Below are 19,473 nucleotides of genomic sequence, written 5' to 3' on the forward strand. Positions count from 1 at the left end.
TTGCTCACTGTGTAGATCAAACCAGGGCACACATCATTGCGCCAAGGTCTCAAATGCTCAAGGGTTACTCCTACAGAGTGCATGTCACCACTAGCCCTTTGGAGAAAATAAAAGCATTATTTGAAAAAATTTGCTTCTCCAGTTAGGCATGCTAAGGCTCATGTACCTATTCACATGCCTAATAAATTACACTGAACTTGAGCAGCGAGAGACACTATCTGCAAAACTAACTCTACATCAGAGGCCCCTGATGGCTGTGAGGTTATGTTACAGTAGTCAAATCTGAGCACCACCCCACGTCTTAAGAGTTAAAATTCAACACAGGGCAGAAAGTCTGAAGTAAAAAACAAAGCAAGCAAGTTGCTCCAATCTGCATCTATCAAAGGGTGTGTTTTTTTTAATTTTGTTGAAGGTACTACAGCTATTTTTCAAAAAGTAAATAACTACACAAGCAATTGCTTGCTGGAGAGGAAGGTGATTTTGGGGTGGAAGAGTGGGGAGAAATAGAGGGAAGGGATCATAGATTCCAAGTCCAGAAGGAACCATTGTGATCATCTAGTCTCACTTCCTGTATAAGAGGCTAGAGAGCGTCCCCAAAATAATATTTAGAACACGTTTTTTAGAAAAACATCCAATCTTGATTTTCAAATCCTCAGTAATGGAGAGTCCACCTTGCCCTTTGGCAAACTATTCCAGTGGTTAATTACCCTCACTGTTAAAAATGTGTGCCTTATTTCCAGTGTAAGGGCTTGTCTGTACTTGAAATGCTGCATCACTACCATTGTAGTACTTCAGTGTGGACACTACCTACACTGACGGGAGGGGTTCTTCCCTTGGCACAGGTAATTCACCTCCCCAAGAGGAGGTAGCTAGGTCAACAGAAGAATCCTGTCTACGCTAGAGGTCAGGTTGGCTTAGCTGTGCTGCTCAGGGGTGTGAATTCTTCACAGCCATGAGCAACATAGTTAAGCTGATTTAGGCCTGGTCTACGCTACAGAGTTAGGTCGACACAAGGCATCATAATACCACATCTCTGAGCAGTGTAGAGTCACGGTCAATGTAATTAGGTAAATGCAGTGTCGGTGTAGACACTGTGTTGCTTATGTCGACTGTTACTGGCTTTCAGGAGCTATCCCTCAATGTCCCACACAAACAGTACAATCGATACAAGCGCTTTTGGTAAGGATGCACACTGCTGACACAAGGAGCAAAGCGTAGACATGCCCAAGCGATGTAATTACTGCAGTGGCTGTATTGCCGACGTAAATTAGGTCAAATTAATTTTGTAATGTAGACCAGGTCTTTATCTGTCTAGCTTGGGGTGGGGGAGGGGGGGCAGCAAACTTTTTGGCCTGAGGGCTTCATCGGGTTCCTGAAATCATATGGAGGGCCAGTTAGGGGAGGCTATGCCTCCCCAAACAGCCAGGCATGGCCCGGCCCCGGCCCCTATCTGACCTCCCTGCTTCTCGCCCCCTGACGGCTCCCCTGGGACTCCTGTTCCCTGACGGCCCCCTGCTCTCGGTCCCCTGACCGCCCCCGGACCTCCCGCCCCTAACTGCCCCCCCGCTGCCGCATCCAACCCCCACCTCTCCTTCCTGGCTGCCCCCTCCCCCCAGGACCCGTGCCCCATCCACCCTCTCTGTCCCCTGACCGCCCCTGGAATCCCCACCCCTGACTGCCCCCCGCTGCCCCATCCAACCCCTCCTCTCCTTCCTGACTGCCCCACCCCCCAGGACCCATGTTCCCCGCCCTCTGACCGCTCCAACCCCTATCCACACCCCCGGCTCCCGACCACCCCCCGAACTCTCCTGCCCTCTATCCAGACTCCTCTCCCTGCTCCCTTACCGCGCTGCCTGGAGCACCGGTGGCTGGCAGCGCGGCTGCACCAGGACAGGTAACCACACAGCACAGAGCACCGGGTCAGGCCGCGCTTTGCAGCCACACCACCCAGAGCATTGCACCGGTGGCGCGGTGAGGTGAGGCTGCGGGGGAGGGGGAACAGCAGGGGAGGGGCTGGGGGCCAGCCTCCCGGGCCAGGAGCTCAGGGGCCGGGCAGGACAGTCCCATGGGCTGGATCTTCCAGCCATTGGATCATGTTACACCTTTCTCTGCAATACTGAAGAGCCCATTCTCAAATATTTGTTCCCCTTGTAGGTACTTATGGACCAATCACCACCACTAATCCTTCTCTTTGTTAAACTAAATAGACTGAGCTTCTTAAATCTGACACTTTAAACCATGTTTTCTAATCCTTTAATCCAGTGTTTCTCAAACTGTGGGTCCCAACCCAAAAGGGGGTCACAAGATTATTGTAGGCAGAGGTGAAAGTAGCCGGTCCGGTCCAGTGTACCAGCAAGAGCCTGTACACAGCCAACCGTACTGGCAGGGGGCAGCTTCCCCAGGCCGACAGTTTAAAAGGGTCCTCCGCTCCGGGCAGCGGCCAGAGCCCCTGGCCCTTTAAATTGCCGCTAGAACCTCGGGGCTTCTGGCCGTTGCTGCAGCTACTGTTACCATGGGGCTTCAGCAGTGATTTAAAGGGCCCGGCGCTCCCAGCCGCCTCTACTACAGCCCCGGGCCCTTTAAATCGCGGTTTAAAGGGCCTGGGGATTTAATTGCTCCATCCCTTCTGGTTGAGGCTTCGCTCCCCAGCTCAGGACCCCGGCCTTCATACCAGTAAGTCCTTTAAGTTACTTTCACCCCTGATAGTAGGGGAATCACAAGAATGGTGACTGCTGGCCAGGTGCCCAGCTCTGAAGGCAGTGCCACTGCTAGCAGCAGTGCAGAAGTAAGGATGGCGGGAGGATATGGGGAGCGTTGTCACTTTTTGAGGGGGGTTGTCACAGCCTGAAATATTTTCAAAGGGAGTCCCAGCAAAAAAAAGTTTGCGAACCTTTAAATCATTCCTGTGGCTCTTCTCTGAACCATCTCCAATTTTATCAACATCCTTCTTGATATGTGGACACCAGAACTGGACACACTATTCCATCAGCAGTTGCACCAGTGCCAGATACAGAGGTAAAGTAACTTCTCTGCTCATACTCAAGATTCCCCTATTTACACATTCAATGATTGCATTAGCCATTTTGGCCTTATTCGCAAAAAGAAAAGGAGTACTTGTGGCACCTTAGAGACTAACCAATTTATTTGAGCATAAGCTTTTGTGAGCTACAGCTCACTTAGCTCACGAAAGCTTATGCTCAAATAAATTGGTTAGTCTCTAAGGTGCCACAAGTACTCCTTTTCTTTTTGCGAATACAGGCTAACATGGCTGTTACTCTGAAATTTGGCCTTATTGTCACGCTAGGAGCTAGTGTTCAGCTGATTATCTACCGTGATCCCCAGATCTTTTTCTGAGTCACTGCTTCCCAGAGTTGAGTCCCCCATCCTTTAAGAATGGCCTACATTCTTTGTTCCTAGATGTCTACGTTTACATTTAGCCATATCAAAACATGTATTGTTTGCTTGTGCCCAGCCTACCAAAAAATTCAGATTGCTATGTCTGTGTCCTGTCTTTGTAATTTACCGCTCCCCCCATACACTCCACGTTTTATCAGTGATGATTTTATGTTTTCTCCCAGATCATTAATAAAAATGTTAAATAGCGTAAGGGAAGAACTGATCCCAATAGGACCCCTCTAGAAACACGCCCACTCGATGTTTCCCAGTTTACAGTTACATCTTGAGATTTATCAGTTAGCCAGCTTTTAATCCATTTAATGTGTGCCATGTTAATTATTCTAGTTTTTTAATCAAAATGTTGTGCAGTACCAAGTCAAACACTTAATAGACCTCTGTAACAACAACACTATTACCTTTATCAACCAAACTTGTAATCTCATCAGAAAAATATATCAGGTTAGTTTGACAGATTCTGTGTTCCGTAAACCCATGCTCATTGGCATTAGTCACGTTATCCTCTAATTTTTTTATTAATTGAGTCCTGTATCAGCTGCTCCATTATCTTGCCTGGGATCGATGTCAGACTGACAGGCCTAGAATTATCTGTCATCCTATTGACACTTGTTAAATATTGGCACAACGTTAGCTTTCTTCCATTCTTCTGGAACTTTGATGGTGTTCCAAGACACATTGAAAATCAACATTAAGGGTCCAGTAAGCTCCTCAGCCAGCTCTTGGGTACAAGCTGTCTGGATTTAAAATCTATGGCTTTTGAAAAGGGTTGGGAGATCATGTGATGGGGAGGGGATCCGGACTAGGGCAAGTGAGAGGGGCGGGAAACTGGGAAGGGGGACAAGGGGATGAGTGTCAGGGTGGAGGGGGGGAAGAATAGGGGCAGGAGCATCTGTCAGCTGCACATTCCCATTCCTTGTATGTTCCATGATTCAGAGTCCTAGCTGATCCACACGGGTGTGACCCTTCTTGCCTGCCCCCCCTCATGTGAGCCAGGTTCCTGGAGGGGGGGTTGTTTTCTGGGGGATCTGAGCTCCTCTCTCTACCCACCTTTGTGAGTTTGAATTTGGGGGTCCCTGCCACTTGTGGTGTCAGAGCCGCATTCCTGCCCCCATATATGTGTCAGGATATAGGGCCCTGCCAGTCTTCGGGAGTGTGACACCTTCCCTGCCCACCCTCGAGCCAGGTTCTGGAAGGTGCTTGCCTTTCTAGTGGTGTCTGAACTCCAAGTCCTAACCCCTTCTGTAAAATCATGACTGGTGTGGAGAAAGTAAATAAAGAAGTGTTATTTACTCCTCCTCAAAACACAAGAACTATGAGTCACCAAATGAAATTAATAGACAGCAGATTTAAAACAAACAGAAGGAAGTATTTGTTCATAGAATGCACAGTCAACCTGTGGAACTCTTTGCCAGAGGATGTTGTGAAGAACAAGACTATAACAGGGTTCAAAAAAGAACTAGATAAATTCATGGAGGATAGATCCATCAGTGGCTTTTAGCCAAGATGGGCAGGAACTGTGTCCCTAGCCTCTGTTTGCCAGAAGCTGAGAATGGGCAACGGGATGGATTACTTGATGATTACCTGTTCTGTTCAGTCTCTCTGAAGCACCTGGCATTGACCAGTGTTGGAAGACAGAATACTGGGCTAGATGGACCTTTGGTCTGACCCAGTATGGCTGTTCTTATGTTCATGTGATCTGGGGATCTCTGCACACCTAGGGATATTTGAGCTCTGCTCACTGCCTCCTGTATGTATGCTGGGATCTGGGGGGCCCTGGCATTCTATGGGGTCTGACCCTCCTCCCCCATGTGAGCCAGATTCATAGGGCACTCGCCTTTCTGGGGGTCTCTGAGATCCTCTTCCCACTCAGTTGTGAGCAAGGATATGGGGAATCCCTGAGCCTCTCAGTAAGAAGCTTAGAACAGGCGTCCTCAGAGTATGAGGCTTAGTCTACACTAGGAACTTGCATCAGAATTGCCACATCTTTCAGGGTATGAGAAATCCACACTTCTGAGAGGTGTAGCTATACTGACTTAACCCCCAGTGTAGACCGTGCTAGTTGGACAGTAGAATTCTAGACCTAGCTACCATTTCTCAAGGAGATGGATTACCTGCGCTGATGGGAGAAGCCCTGCCATTTGTGTAGGTAGTGTTTTAAGTGTAGACATGCTCAGAGCATGCACAAAGAACATGCTGCTGAGAATGGATATGCTTGAGAAACATCAGAATCTCTCCAGCACTGTGGAGAGTGGGGAAGGAACGCAAATCAACATGAATGGAGCAGTTCACACATCTTAGAACTATTGTTTCAGGCTCTTTGTATCTCCACTGGATATATTCTCTTTCAGGTCAGAGCATCTCATTGAGATAAATGGGTCAAAATAACACAATGTAATCATGCCGGTTTCAGTTATTTCGGTAATTTTATTTCAAAATATCTGTCAGCAGGGTATGTCTGTAACAATACAGACAACAGAAAAGATTTAGGAAATGGTTTTTTTGGCAAACAGATTCCTTAGTAGGCATATTAATACAGAAATTTAAGTAGCAATTCATTTAAACTGCGACATAGAAACGTACCGCCCTCCTCAGAAGCAGTGCAAAGGCTTGGGAGAATCTGAGATAATGGAGGAGCTGAGGGAGAGGGAAGTAATTGGTGGGAAGAGCCTGGGAGTGAACCTGAAGGGTTGTTGGGTGTGGATGAGAAAAGTATGGAACATATTTGGGGAGCGGGGGATTGTTAGGGAGCTGGGGAGCCTCCCTCATGCAGACCCTGGCTGACCCCTAGCCTCTCCCAATCAATCAGGCACATCTGCCCCCGTCCCCATGTGACCCTGCACCCCAACTCAGCAACTCCTCCCTCATCCCCAGTGTGTCCCTGCTCCTCTGACCCCCATCCCCATGTGTCCCTGAACCCACACTCCGCCACCCCTCCCCCATCCCAAGGTGTCCTGCACCCCCATTCTCATTCACCCCCAGCTCACCTGCTAGCCCTTCTGAACCCCAATCTAGGTGACAACCCCCTCCAGCAGCCCCACGTACCCTGCTCTGTCTGTCCTTCCCCGCCCTGACGCATATCCCATGCCTCCTCCCCTGGCCCCACAGGCAGGGTGCTGTGAGGAACACAGCCTCTGCTCTCTCCCTATCGGCTGCTGACTTCTAGGGCCAGTGAGCGGTGAGCCTGCTGCCTCTGTTCTGACACCATAGCAGCCCCTGGTGAGCAAAAGCTGTAACTGCAGAGCCTTTCCAGCAGAATGTATTTTCTGCAGAGAAAAATAAAATCTGCAGGCAGTGCCATCCCTAGGGGGGTGCAGGGCCCGAGACAAATCAGCCTCTGTGCTAGTCTCCTCACCATCCATCCATCTTGGCCGCCTCTCGCTTCCTCACCAACACCACGACCCCAGCCTGTCTGCCCACTGCTCTCCTTCTCGCCATCTGCCCACTGCTCACCTCCCCACTAGTCTCCTCACCTTCCACCTGGTGTACCCCCCCTTCCGCCAGTCCACCCTCCTCCTCACCCACCTCCCCGTTCACCTCCTCACCCTGCTCACCCTCCCACCTCACCTCCCTGCCCACCTCCTCACCTGAATATCAGGACAAATGGCGTTCCGATCATACATCATTCGGGACACGGGACAGAGGGCTAAATATTGGGACAGTCCTGATTTTTTTTTTCAAAGCACGGGGGCCCCCCCAAAGTACGGGATCTGGGGCAGTCACCCCGATTCACCCTACCCAAGGGACGGCTCTATCTGTAGGACACATGAATTCTGCACGTGCACAGTGGCGTGCAGCTGACACATTGGACAGTCCAGGTCGCCCATTCTTTACAGTTGCTCACCTCTTCCCAGGTGATGCCAATGCATTCTATATCTTCTGTTACTGTCTTCTGCCAGTTATTTCCTTGGCGTTCCTTGCTTTCTCTTTCCTCTTTCAGGTTCCCAGTTCAGCGGTTGCTTAGCATGTCTCCCATCTGGTATACATGTCCCAACCACCTGAGTAGTCTTTCTTTGATATTTCCTAGCATGTCCTGCTCCGTCGGCTTGCTTGCTTGTGCATTTATTGTTTTATCTTTCCACAAAATGTGTAGAATCTTCCTCAGACTTCTGGTAATGGGCAGTTTCCACTCTCGTTGTTAGCCACTCTTGTCAGCCAAATCTCTGCTCCATATAGTAGCGTGCTCAGTACAGTAACATGGTCTAGTATCTTAGAGTAGAGTTGCTGTCATGCTGCTGAGTGTGATTCTTTGACAAGAATGAAGCTGAATGTAATTTAAAGTCTCTTATTTTCCAGCAGAAAAAATACAAATTGACAGTCCAGTATGTCTGACATATCAAATTGGAACCTCTTTAACCTTAAGTAATTTTGAGATTAATTAGCAAATTTACTGCTGTCTGGTGCCATCCCTAATTAATGTTGTGATATATTATCAGTTTAATAGACTGTAGTTGATATTAACTAACCATGTTTTGAAGTATGCATTTAGAATATACTACTTTTAGAGGTTAATTCAGGTTTTGCATGAAAAAGCAGGAAATAGTTAAAACGGGTCCAAATCTGAATAATTTGTGTTTCTTAGCGTTTGCGGAATTATTACACAGCTGCAGGCCTGAGACTGTCTGTTAGATAATTGACTTCAGACATTTCAACTAGCACTTCAGAGCTAGTAAAGTATGAGAATATAATAGCGTTCTAGGAGAAGAATGAAAACTAGACAAATGTAACCTCAAGAAATAGAACAAGCATTTCAAATGTAGCTAGCCAATTTTCAGTAATTCTAGGGTAGTAAAGGAAGACTGGTGTCTAAAAATCACTGTTCACGTAGGAATAGAGAAACAAAACCAAATTTGCTTCAGAATGTTGCAATTTTCCATACAGTAATGATTGTGTAACAATTTAGTACTTATTGAGCTACAAACAGATAAATACACATCACTTATTTTCCTCTTAGAATATCCAGCAGTCCTAACCAATCAAAATATCTAATTTAAAAAATATAATTTATACAAGCTAAGCATGATCTTTCCATTAGCTGTAGTGGAGGACTTGCGTAGACCCTAATTATCAAACTGATGTTTTAAAATTCTGTTAGAGTGGTGAAATAAATGCTTGGGGTTTTCTGTCTTTGGATTTTACAGGTAAATTCTGCTTTAACTTTTAGGGAACTTTCACATAAATGGAGCCTCAGACAAATAGGAGGACACCTTCTACTGAAAAGGTAAGTGTGGCTCTTGCTAAAAATTGATAGTACTCTTATGATAAGATGTATATATAAACATATGTTCTTAGGATAGAAGACCAAAGAATGCCACTACAGAGCCAGCAAGCATGTGGTTGCCAAAAGTTTCAGTGGTGTAATAAGATCACCAATGACGTACATAAACTGACTATTCAGCCAACTACCTTAAGGACCTAGATAGAGATCAATCCAGGTGGCATTCAGTCTGCAAGGAGGCTTTGAGATTTGCCAGGATGATGATGATAGTTTTGTGGATTTTCAAAAGGTGCTCTTAGCTGCAAATGAGAAATTCAGATTGTGTGTGGATGGTCCCAAATAAGCTGTGTAAGGCTACATCTTCACTGCACACCACTGGCAGTGGCATGTAGGGTATGTGTAGCTACACGCAATATTAAAAAGCAGTCTGCATCCACACTGCTGTGTATTGCTGTGTGTCAATGAAAAGCTCTGGTGTGGGGAGCTGCTGGAGCTTGTCCCTACTGCCAGAGTCTTTCACTGCGGTGGAGGCAGCAGGACAGGGAGGCACTGCTTGGGTGAGTAGGGTATATACCCAGGTACATATCCACAGGGTTCAGTCATGTCCTTACTCTACTTGCACAAGCAGTGCCTCACCTTCTACAATGCTATGTATAACTGTTGGGGACAGGGGCATATAGTGTATGTACTATACATGCCACTGAAAGTTGTGTGCAGTGTAGGTATACCGTAAGAAATACACACAGAACATTGTAGGAATTTAATTATTCCTTTTTAAAGTTCCTAATCTGATCCATGGCTTATGGTTATTTGTGGCCCTTACAAATATAATTTCAAATTACCTTAATTATATAATAAAATGTTCTGTGTGCTCAGTTGTGTTCACCCACATAGAGCCCTACTGATTTAAGGGATCAGAGCCCTAGTGATTCAATTTTGATTTCTGTACAACTTGTTAACTTCTGAATTGGCCACAAAAGGCTAAAATTTTATATTATCAAGAACTTGATTACTTGCGGAACTTCTGACTGAACTTTATTTTGACCTATTTAAAATTGATGTAGAAATTCAATTATAGTTTAGTATCTGATAACTAGTTTCTCTTGGGCATGGCTTCATAACTGTATAAATATGAAGATTTCAATGACTCAATGTATCATATGTCTGAGAATATTGATATTTTAGTAATACAATTCATATACAATATTAACCTTTTTATTAATTCCTGCAGCCTAACCTATGTGGTAGCAATGCCTTTTTATTCAGCAAGCCTGGTTGAAACTGTGCAGGTAATTTACCATCTACATGTCTATTACATATAGAAAGATATGCTGTTCTTCTGTTTACAAATAAGAATTTATCTAGAAACTCAGTATTTGACTTTTTTTCTCAGTGGATTTTGATTTAAATTACTACGAGTTTCTGTACAGTTCTACTGAAGTTTTGGTTTTCCTTTTTAGCTCCGTTTACATTTTTCTAAACACTAGTCATATATTTCGTTTAAAAAAAATTAAACACTCAGCTTCATTCATTGACATGGTAGACCAAGTACTTACCAAGATGTAGGGTATTGGCATATATATCATTAATAGATATCTGCGAGCTCAGTCTACCCTTTTAACCCAGTATTTATACACACACACACACACACACACACACACACACACACACACACACACACACACACACACACACACACACACACACACACACACACACACACACACACACACACACACAAAATTCCCTCTAACAAGTGAGACTTACTGTTTCAAAGAAGCAGATAGGAATCCAAGCTAATTACTAATGGTGCTTCTTGAAATGCTAATAACCTTTACTCTATATCAAGGGTCAGTCTCCCTCTGCAGTGCCCAGTCCCAGAAGACCCCGGTGAGACCAGGATCAGGCAACAAAACCCCCTTCTCAGGGCTGACACAAGACAAATTAACACACACACTCTCTCTTTTTCCCCTCCTCTTAGCTGGGCAGCTCCATCTCTCTGCCTGGGAAAAAGTGGTTCTTCTCTCCTGAGGTCATCTTAGGTTATTCAATGCAGAATGTGAACTCCAGCCTCTTTGGCTATTTCTCCAACCCTCTTTCCTCTAGAGGTGTAGGGAGTTCCAAGGATCCTTCTCCAAGGCTACTATCTTACCCAATTCCAGGACTGCTCCCTGGAGGCCCTTTTCTTCACGTTCCTTAAAATACCTCTCCGGTGGGCCTAGGTGCTAGTATACTTTAAATAAATAAATATTAGAAATGCAAGTAAGATTTGCCCAGCAAACCCAATTCACAAATTTTAAATTACTCAGGAAACGCTTTCCCAGCCACCAGACATCCCTTAAAATACCTTCCCTCAACCAAAATGAATGAGCCTCGCGGTGCACTATGAAGATAAAAAATTAGAACAGTCAGGCCAAGGGAGAAAGTGTTTTGCAGAGTCAGTCTTACAATGACTCAGTTTTGGCCTTTCTAGATCCATTGGTGCTCTTGGACTCCCAGATGACAGCAGTGACTCAGGAATATCTTCAGCTAGCCTCTAGTTGTTCCTTTCAGATATGAACTTCACCATAGTTATTCATGTCTCTGTCACTCCCAGTCTGGACTATTGTAATGTGTTTTACTTAGATCTGTCCTTGAAGACCATTTGAAAGCTTTAGCTAGTGCCAAATGCTGCTACTGTCTTAGGAGCAGGGCAGCCCATTGCAAGCATACAATACCTGGCTGCAAGTTCTTGTGCACTGGCTTGGTCCCTTGGTATATATCAAGGCATAAATGATTCTCTCTAAAGCACATAAAGGCATAGTAGGACATGACTATTTCCAAGACAGCTCCTCCTCCTGCGGCCACATTGTAGCATTTATGTTCACCTGGAATGCTATTGCTTTCTCTGCTTTCCAAAACTGAAATCCTGGGGACTGGTGGCAAAACAGTTTGGAGTGGAAGGTAATCATCTTTGAAACTCTGCCCTACTTACAATTCACCAAAGCCACAGTTTGGCAACATTTGATAATCTTTATAACAATTTTCTTTAAACTTGGTTCGAAATGTAAATCACAGTAAGATCTATGTAACCAGCCACATGTGAAGTTTTTAGTTTAAAATGTGAAGCACAAAATTTATCAGAATTTAGAGAAATTTTTTATGCTTTCATAATTTATATGGCTGCTGGGATTTTTCTCAACTTAAGTTCATGTCTAAGCTTTAAAATCAGACACAGAAATTTCAGTCTAAACAATTTTTATAGTTATGAGCAACAGCAAAAGGGAGATTAGATTGTAAATTAGAACCTAATCTTAACTATAGTTTGCATTATAAAGACACCTATAGTTAATACTGCCGTATATTTTTACATATGTTTAAGATGGACAGGCATCTCAGAGATTCCTTTGCACAAGAGCAATTAATGCTCTGCCACATAAGAGAAGTAGTTTTAACTCCCAGCTCTTGGTTTTCTCCCCTTGACCTAGAGAACGTTGTGGAGGAGTGATGTCAGTTCCTCGTGGAATACTCATGCTTTTAGTTCCTCTGGTTAATTTGGGACTGGCATTGATGGATTCCAAAGACAGGACTGTGACAGTGTGGGATATGTCTGTGTCACGTATGAACCCTATCTTGGGCTATGTCTACACAGCTTACCTTACAATGGTGCGGCTGTGACGCAACAGCTGCGCCGTTGTAAGGTGCACAATGTAGCTACTCTTTGTCACCAGGAGAGAGCTCTGTCCATACCGGCGCCTTTCATCATTAAAACTCTTGTCATTCAGAGGTGAGGTTTTTTTTCAGTGAGTGTCACAAGGAAGGGTGAAACTTGCACATCATTAACTGTGAGCATTGTAGGCACATTGTGTATTATTGTACTTTTAAAGGATGGATAATCCTCTGATATGAATTGCCTTTAGTTTATTTCAGTGGGATTTTTGTCAGGAGTTGGGATCAAGTGTCTATCTGCAAGTTTATTGATGATACTCAGCCTACTTAACTATGTGTATCTGAGTATTTCAGAGCATAGTCCCTTAACACACAATATGTAAAATTTTTGCCCTTGTTACTAGAAACATTAAAGTAAGCTAGTTTTCCTATGAGTAGTAACACTGAAACAATAATGAACTTTTCAGTTTTTTACTCTGAATCAAGAAGAGTTGGGGTGTGTCCTGACAAAAGCCATTAACATGAGCTCCCCTTTGGTATGGCTCTTTAGAAGAGGTATATTAGTGGCAGCTGAGAATTGTTGAGTGTTTAAGTTCTATATCTTGCTACTGATAACTTTTAATACTATTTTTTGAGTATTTGTTTTTTACACAGCAAGCGTTCTTGCAAGAATCATGCTGCTCACATGTTATCTTCACTATAGTTCTGCACATAAAATGGCTGTACTTGCATGTCTTAAAGATGGATAACCTGAATTAGAGAAATTTCTTGTCATCTTAACACTTTTTGGTCTTTTCCATTTTAAACCACATGGTGGCACACTTGACATATAAAATTAAATTTGTAGTTTTGAAGCACTAGAGTCAATTTTGTATGACGAAATGAAGGCTAAGATTTTGTCACAGGTATTTTTAGTAAAAGTCAGGGACAGGTCACAGGCAATAAAGAGAAAGTCACGGAAGCTGTGACCTGTCTCTGACTTTTACTAAAAATATCTGTGACAAAATGGGGATCTGTGGGTGCCCACACTGTCTGCAGCAGGGAAGCTGCATGGTGGCTTCCGTGACTTCCACGACCTCTGTGACTAAATCATAGCCTTAAAATGAACAATGTTTTGATTCTTTTTAGATGAAGTGTCTAATATTCCTTTTAAGAAATGTAAAATTTCCATTGTAAGAGATTAAAAGGAAGCTATTTCAACTGTTTGTTAAAACAAAGCCTTTGCTGATAACTTGAAATTTACCTTTGTAGTTTATTTACCCGAGATGTCTCCATTGTGCTTATCTTGCTATTATAGCAGATACTTTTCATTTTAGTATCCTGTTTTCCTTGCTTTACAAATAAAGGAAAAAATGGTATTTGCACTTTTCAAAACATAAAATTCTAATGAATTGTGCATGTGTGTTCCATGATGTTTTAAATTTAGTATCAGAACTACTAGGCAGTGCTTGCTTATACTACATCTACCTCCTGCAGAAAATACTCAATTTAAAATTTTTAACATTTTAATATTTGCAAGTTTTCAGAAAAGAGAGTACAAAAAGCAGGTATAATGCCATATTGAGTCATACAAGTTTTTTCATGTATTTTAAATATTACCTCGTCTAGATTAGCTAGATCACAACGGTCTGTAAACCAATCATCTGTTTTAAATGCAAACTTCTAAATTTGTTAATTCGGTGTTACTAATAATTATATTTTCACAGGTTTGAATTTACTCAGTAATGAAACTCCGATAATTCATCTTGAGTGAGGTTATTAAGCAATTGTTCGTTCATAACAAATATATTCTTTACCCAGATCTATAGAACCACTCCTGCAGCCCATGCCAGTTTGATTTGTATGTTGTCTGGTTACATTATTTGCTTAAAAGCTGATACACTTATGCTAGAATTATTTACAGTTTCATTCTCATTACTTCCTTTTTCATAGAGAGATATATATCTTATTTTTAGTATTTTCCTTATATTTTATAAATTCCCAACCCCCTAATCAAACATCTGTTTATTTCCTTATGTCTTTTCGGTGGGTACATCATATTTTGCTAGCTTAAGCGTCTGGTACTTGTGGTTAGTAGATCGCTAAAAATATTTTTCTTACTTAGTTCTTATTTTCTCTGATAATTCTACAAGTTGGTGTTTTTTCTCTTCTTAGCATAGCTGTGAAGCACTATGAGAGAGTCTGACTCATAGGCAACATATAAGGCTTTATAAAAGTCTATTTTATATGTCAGCATTGTTTTTTGCAATTAAATTATCCCTTAAGCTAATCTTAAATGTTTCAGTTTTCAAAATGTTGCTAGAGTAAAACCATGCATACCTTGGATTATTTGTCACTATTGTGCATACAAAGTGTATGTTTGGAGGAAGAAACTCAATATACCAAAAGATGATTTTAAAAAACCTCCGTGATTATGTACAGCAAGATAACATTATTTTACATTTGAGAAGGATGGGAAGATAAAAGAAAAAATGTACCAAAATCTGTGTGGTGCTGTTTATTGAAAGATCTTATATAAAAGATCCATGAAAATCATTTAATTTTAAAAACCTATATTATAGTAAACGTAAAGCTAAATACAACACATCAAGGTTGGTAGACTATATTTGACAAATTACCCTAAATGTATTCTGGTGTAAAGGTATACTCGCACATTCAACCTCCCCTTTGTTTTTAATTTTCTGGTGGGTAGGCAGTGTAATGAGATTTACAAAAAAGGTTATGAAGGTTTTAAGATTGGGCTTACTATGGTATAAAGTACTACATGTAATCAGAATGGAGCCAGTGCTTTTGGCTTATCAGGACTATCTAGGGATATAATAGGATGTGACAAAAATATGAATAAATAAATATGAAAATAATAACTTAAAATGACCCTTGCGGTTTTTATGGATGGCAGCATGGGTAAAGAGAGCACTATTTTAGGCATCAAGAATTGAATGAGACACACCACATACACAATTATGAGTCTGTTACACTTACCATAACCTCTCCTGAATCTTTAGACTCACTTATCTGAATTTTTGTAGTTAAAATTATGTCTGGATTTGCTCTTCATTTTTAACTCATACAAATAAAAAATAGATGATATAGTAAAGACGCACATTTTAATCTTAAAAGTAAAGAAATTCCAAATAAATTGGATTTGTCCTTCAAGTTTTTTAATAGAATATCCTTGTTTTCATGTAGTTAAATGTTTCCAGGATTCTGTGCTATGAAATAACAGCCTTTCTGAATACACTGACTACTGTACATACTCTTAGTTTTGATGGGTTAAAGTACTTAGAAACAAAACAGGTAATTGTAAATTGATATTTTTATAGGATTTTTTTTACTTAAAAATGAGTTTACATTCTGTAATATGCAGATTTGATCCAATTCAGTAAATCACTGTTGTGGTATCATTATGTATATGCAAGTATCCAATCCACTCAATGTGCAGCAGCAGTCAAAAAAGCAAACAGAATGGCTGTCGTATGAGGAGAGAGTAGTAAAACTGGGACTTGTCAGCTTGGAAAAGAGACGACTAAGGGGGGGATATGATAGAGGTCTATAAAATCATGACTTGTGTGGAGAAAGTAAATAAGGAAATCTTATTTACTCCTCCTCATAACACAAGAACTAGGGATCACCAAATGAACTTAATAGGCGGCAGGTTTAAAACAAACAAAAGGAAGTATTTCTTCACACAGCACACAGTCAGTCTGTGGAACTCTTTGCCAGAGAATTTTGTGAAGGCCCAGACTATAACAGGGTTCAAAAAAGAACTACTCAAGTTCATGGAGGATAGGTCCCTCAATACCTATTAGCCAGAATGGGCAGGGATGGTGTCCCTAGCCTCTGTTTGCCAGAAGCTTGGAATGGACGATGGGGAATGGATCACTTGATGATTACCTGTTCTGTGCATTCCCTCTGGGGCACCTGGCCTTGGCCACTGTCGGAAGACAGCATACCGGGCTAGATGGACCTTTGGTCCAGTATGATTCCTATATTTATATTTAACTGTCCTTGAAAGGTGAAAAAATACTGCTTTGATTACTGTCTGTGTCTATGCTATTTCCCAAACAAGCCAGGCAGATATTAATTGTAACTATTTCATTTTGGTTGTAGAGTGAAATCATTCGAGATAATCCTGGTATTTTGGATTGTGTGAAAGAAGGGATTGGCAGAGTGATTGGCATGGGAGTGCCCCATAGCAAACGGCTCCTCCCCCTTATGGCCTTGACCTTTCCCACTGTTCTACATGGAGTTCTTCATTACATCATCAGTTCCATCGTCCAGAAGTTTGTTCTGCTTGTCATAAAAAGGGAGAATTCCCAGAGCCTTCCTACAGAGGGTTCCAATTCTGTGCAGAGTATGTTGGATGCTTATTTTCCAGAACTTATAGCTAGCTTTGCTGCCAGCCTTTGTGCTGATGTCATGATTTACCCACTGGAGACAGTTTTACACCGCCTTCATATTCAGGGAACACGCACAATAATTGACAATACAGATCTTGGCTATGAAGTGCTTCCAATCAATACTCAGTATGAGGGAATGAGAGACTGCATCAATACTATAAAGCGGGAAGAAGGAATGCTGGGTTTTTATAAAGGGTTTGGAGCTGTTGTTGTACAGTATACACTGCATGTAGCTGTTTTACAGCTCACTAAAATTATTTACTCCACACTGCTTCAAAATGTTGCTTAAAAGTACATTCATATATTGATTAGCATTGGGGACATGATCTGGTCACTTAATTATGGTAAAAAGAGATGGATAGGAAAATGAAATCTAAAAGATGAGAATCTGTAGTAGTGGTTTCTCTTTTTGCAATCTGAAGTGTTCATTTAAAAACTGGAACTTGAATTCCAAAATGTCCTTTTTAAGAACTATTCCATAAAATTAAAACAAGGATTATTGCTAGAATTTGAATATCTTGAAATGTGAAATATTATGTGGAAGAGAATCATAATTTAAAATGGGCAAATTCATATAGAGGATGTATATGATTTATATCATTTCCATATAGATAATCTTTGCGTCTACTTGTAGACTGACATGGAAAATGGCATTTCCAATGGCACTGTTCACATATGCTATATGACTAAAGGACAAATAGTCGTTATCATCTTTGGCAATGAATTTCTTCTGATAAATAAAGGGGTTTGGATTCAGAACTTGTATACAAAATATCTGAAGATTTAATGGTCTTTCAAAAACTTGTTTTAACCTTTACTGTTAATGTGGTTAGGTCAGAATGATAACTAAAAAATCTTGTTCTTCCATATTTTTTCTCCACATTGTTTTCTCAGTTTACAGATGCAAACAAGACTTTCACTGCTGCAACATACATCTAGCAGAAAAAATAAATTAAATGTTTTATGCTTTGTACATCACCCATAGCAAATTATTTTGTAATAAGAACTTTGTCATCTTGGTGTGTGCAAGGTGAACGAGAATACACTAGTTAGCTCTCTTCTACAGTTCTATGAGTGTTACCGGGTAAATAGTAGCTAAAATGTATGGCTTGAATCAAATAAATATGTATATAATTAGCTGACTTTTTTCATATATGCCATTTTTAAAGTCAGGTTTCCAACCATAACCACAATCTGAGATATTTGTTTTCTAAGGTATTTTTGCATAAAAGAATAATCATGAGATGTGATTTAGTACCCATGTTCAAATAATACTCTGAAAGCATAAAAAGATTAACTGGTCTTTATTTTCTATAGTTACTCTTCTGTTAGATTGCAATCCCGGGAGAGAGATGCAAACATAATGATTTGGTCTTCAGGGTCCTTTGTCTTCCGTAGAGCAGCAGTCTACTTAAGACAGCCTCCACTTATGATTTTGCACTAAAGTCCTTGCTTAAAAATGTGTTTGGTGGATTAAATGTTTGATGGGCAATATTCAATATTCACAATTAATATGTAATGTTTGATGACTACTGAAATTTATTTTTCTACCTCCCTTCCCCCAATGTCTAAACCAAGATTTTCAGTCTTGAAAAAGTTTTGATCGTTCTGAATTGTTAATTTGCTGCTTGGTTTCCAAAATAGATTTCATGGAGATGTTTAAAAAGAGATGTTTTAACAAGTAAACCAGATGAGCATGTTAAAAGAAAATCACTTTTAAACAATATGAAAGGTTGTTGCCTTTCTTATAAATTAACTTTTTGTGGTAGATGTCTTTGTATATCTGTGTGAATATGGTAAATTGATGTGTATTTAATTGATCAATCTTAAAATGTACAGTAGTTTTTATTTATGGAAAGTCATGGCAAAACTATGAACAGCTTTGACTCAACTGCAATGACTTATGAATTGACATATTTTGAAAATAATTTGGCTTTGTTTACAATTAAACTTATTTCCATGTATTTTAAGCACATAAGTGTTAAAATGGAAAGTATAGTAAACTTGGGACCTGAGACTTTATTCTGAGTATTGTTTTTCTGCAAGTTTAGTGTGTAAAATGGGAGCAATCAGATAAAATAGAAATGCAGTGTAACTATTTTGAAAAAATAATGTATCAAAGAGATACCTAAAATGTAGTACATAACTCAGAGCACTGTCTTGTAGGCTTTCCATATATATATAATTTTTATATATATATATATATATATATATAAAAATGTCTTTTTAAAGTGCTTTAACATTTCAAGGTTCCTTTTTTAAAAGTATTCTATGAATTGAGAAATCTCAATAAAACTCAAGACATCAACACTGCTCAAACAATCCATTCTTTGTGAATTGCTTACATCTTTTTAAAATGCGTATCAGCAAAGACTGGCCAATATATCTTAAAAGATAAAGAACTAAAGTCTCAAATCCATATTTAGGTACCTAAATAAAAATATCCTGACTTTCAAAGGTGCTGAGTACCCAAAAGCTGTATTGAAGTAAATTAATCCAATAATTATGATAATTATACATTTAAATTATTTTCACCAACCAGCCCTCAATATTGTATTTGCATAGCTGGTAAGAACACAAATGATGACTCGTCTCCTTCAGAAAGGGTTAGAATACTTTTCTAGGAGTAAAACTAACAAAAAATATACACGTCTGTTCTTTGTCACACACACAGAAGTAACAAAGGAAGCATGAAGTAGTCTGAGCTCACAGGTTACCTTCCCCTCACAAAATATATGCATAGTTTAGAACTGACTCCAGTGTCAAATTCTCATTTTTGCCTTCATTGCCAACTTC

General features: G+C 40.9%; 1 protein-coding gene across 3 annotated transcripts in view; it reads left to right on the top strand.

Annotated features, from left to right (window-relative positions):
• The window catches only part of SLC25A46 (solute carrier family 25 member 46), a 39,307-nt gene extending 20,492 nt beyond the window's left edge, over nucleotides 1-18,815 (top strand). For all 3 annotated transcript variants that reach the window (XM_074952943.1, XM_074952942.1, XM_074952941.1), the window contains 3 exons: nucleotides 8,576-8,632; nucleotides 9,861-9,918; nucleotides 16,388-18,815. In XM_074952943.1, coding sequence (XP_074809044.1) covers nucleotides 8,576-8,632; nucleotides 9,861-9,918; nucleotides 16,388-16,966 — 694 coding nt within the window. In that variant the 3' untranslated portion in view covers nucleotides 16,967-18,815. The remainder of the gene's footprint in view (nucleotides 1-8,575; nucleotides 8,633-9,860; nucleotides 9,919-16,387) is intronic.
• The last annotated feature ends 658 nt before the right edge of the window (nucleotides 18,816-19,473 follow it).

Source organism: Natator depressus, chromosome 5 (assembly GCF_965152275.1).
Source record: "Natator depressus isolate rNatDep1 chromosome 5, rNatDep2.hap1, whole genome shotgun sequence".
NCBI classification, from domain to species: Eukaryota; Metazoa; Chordata; order Testudines; family Cheloniidae; genus Natator; species Natator depressus.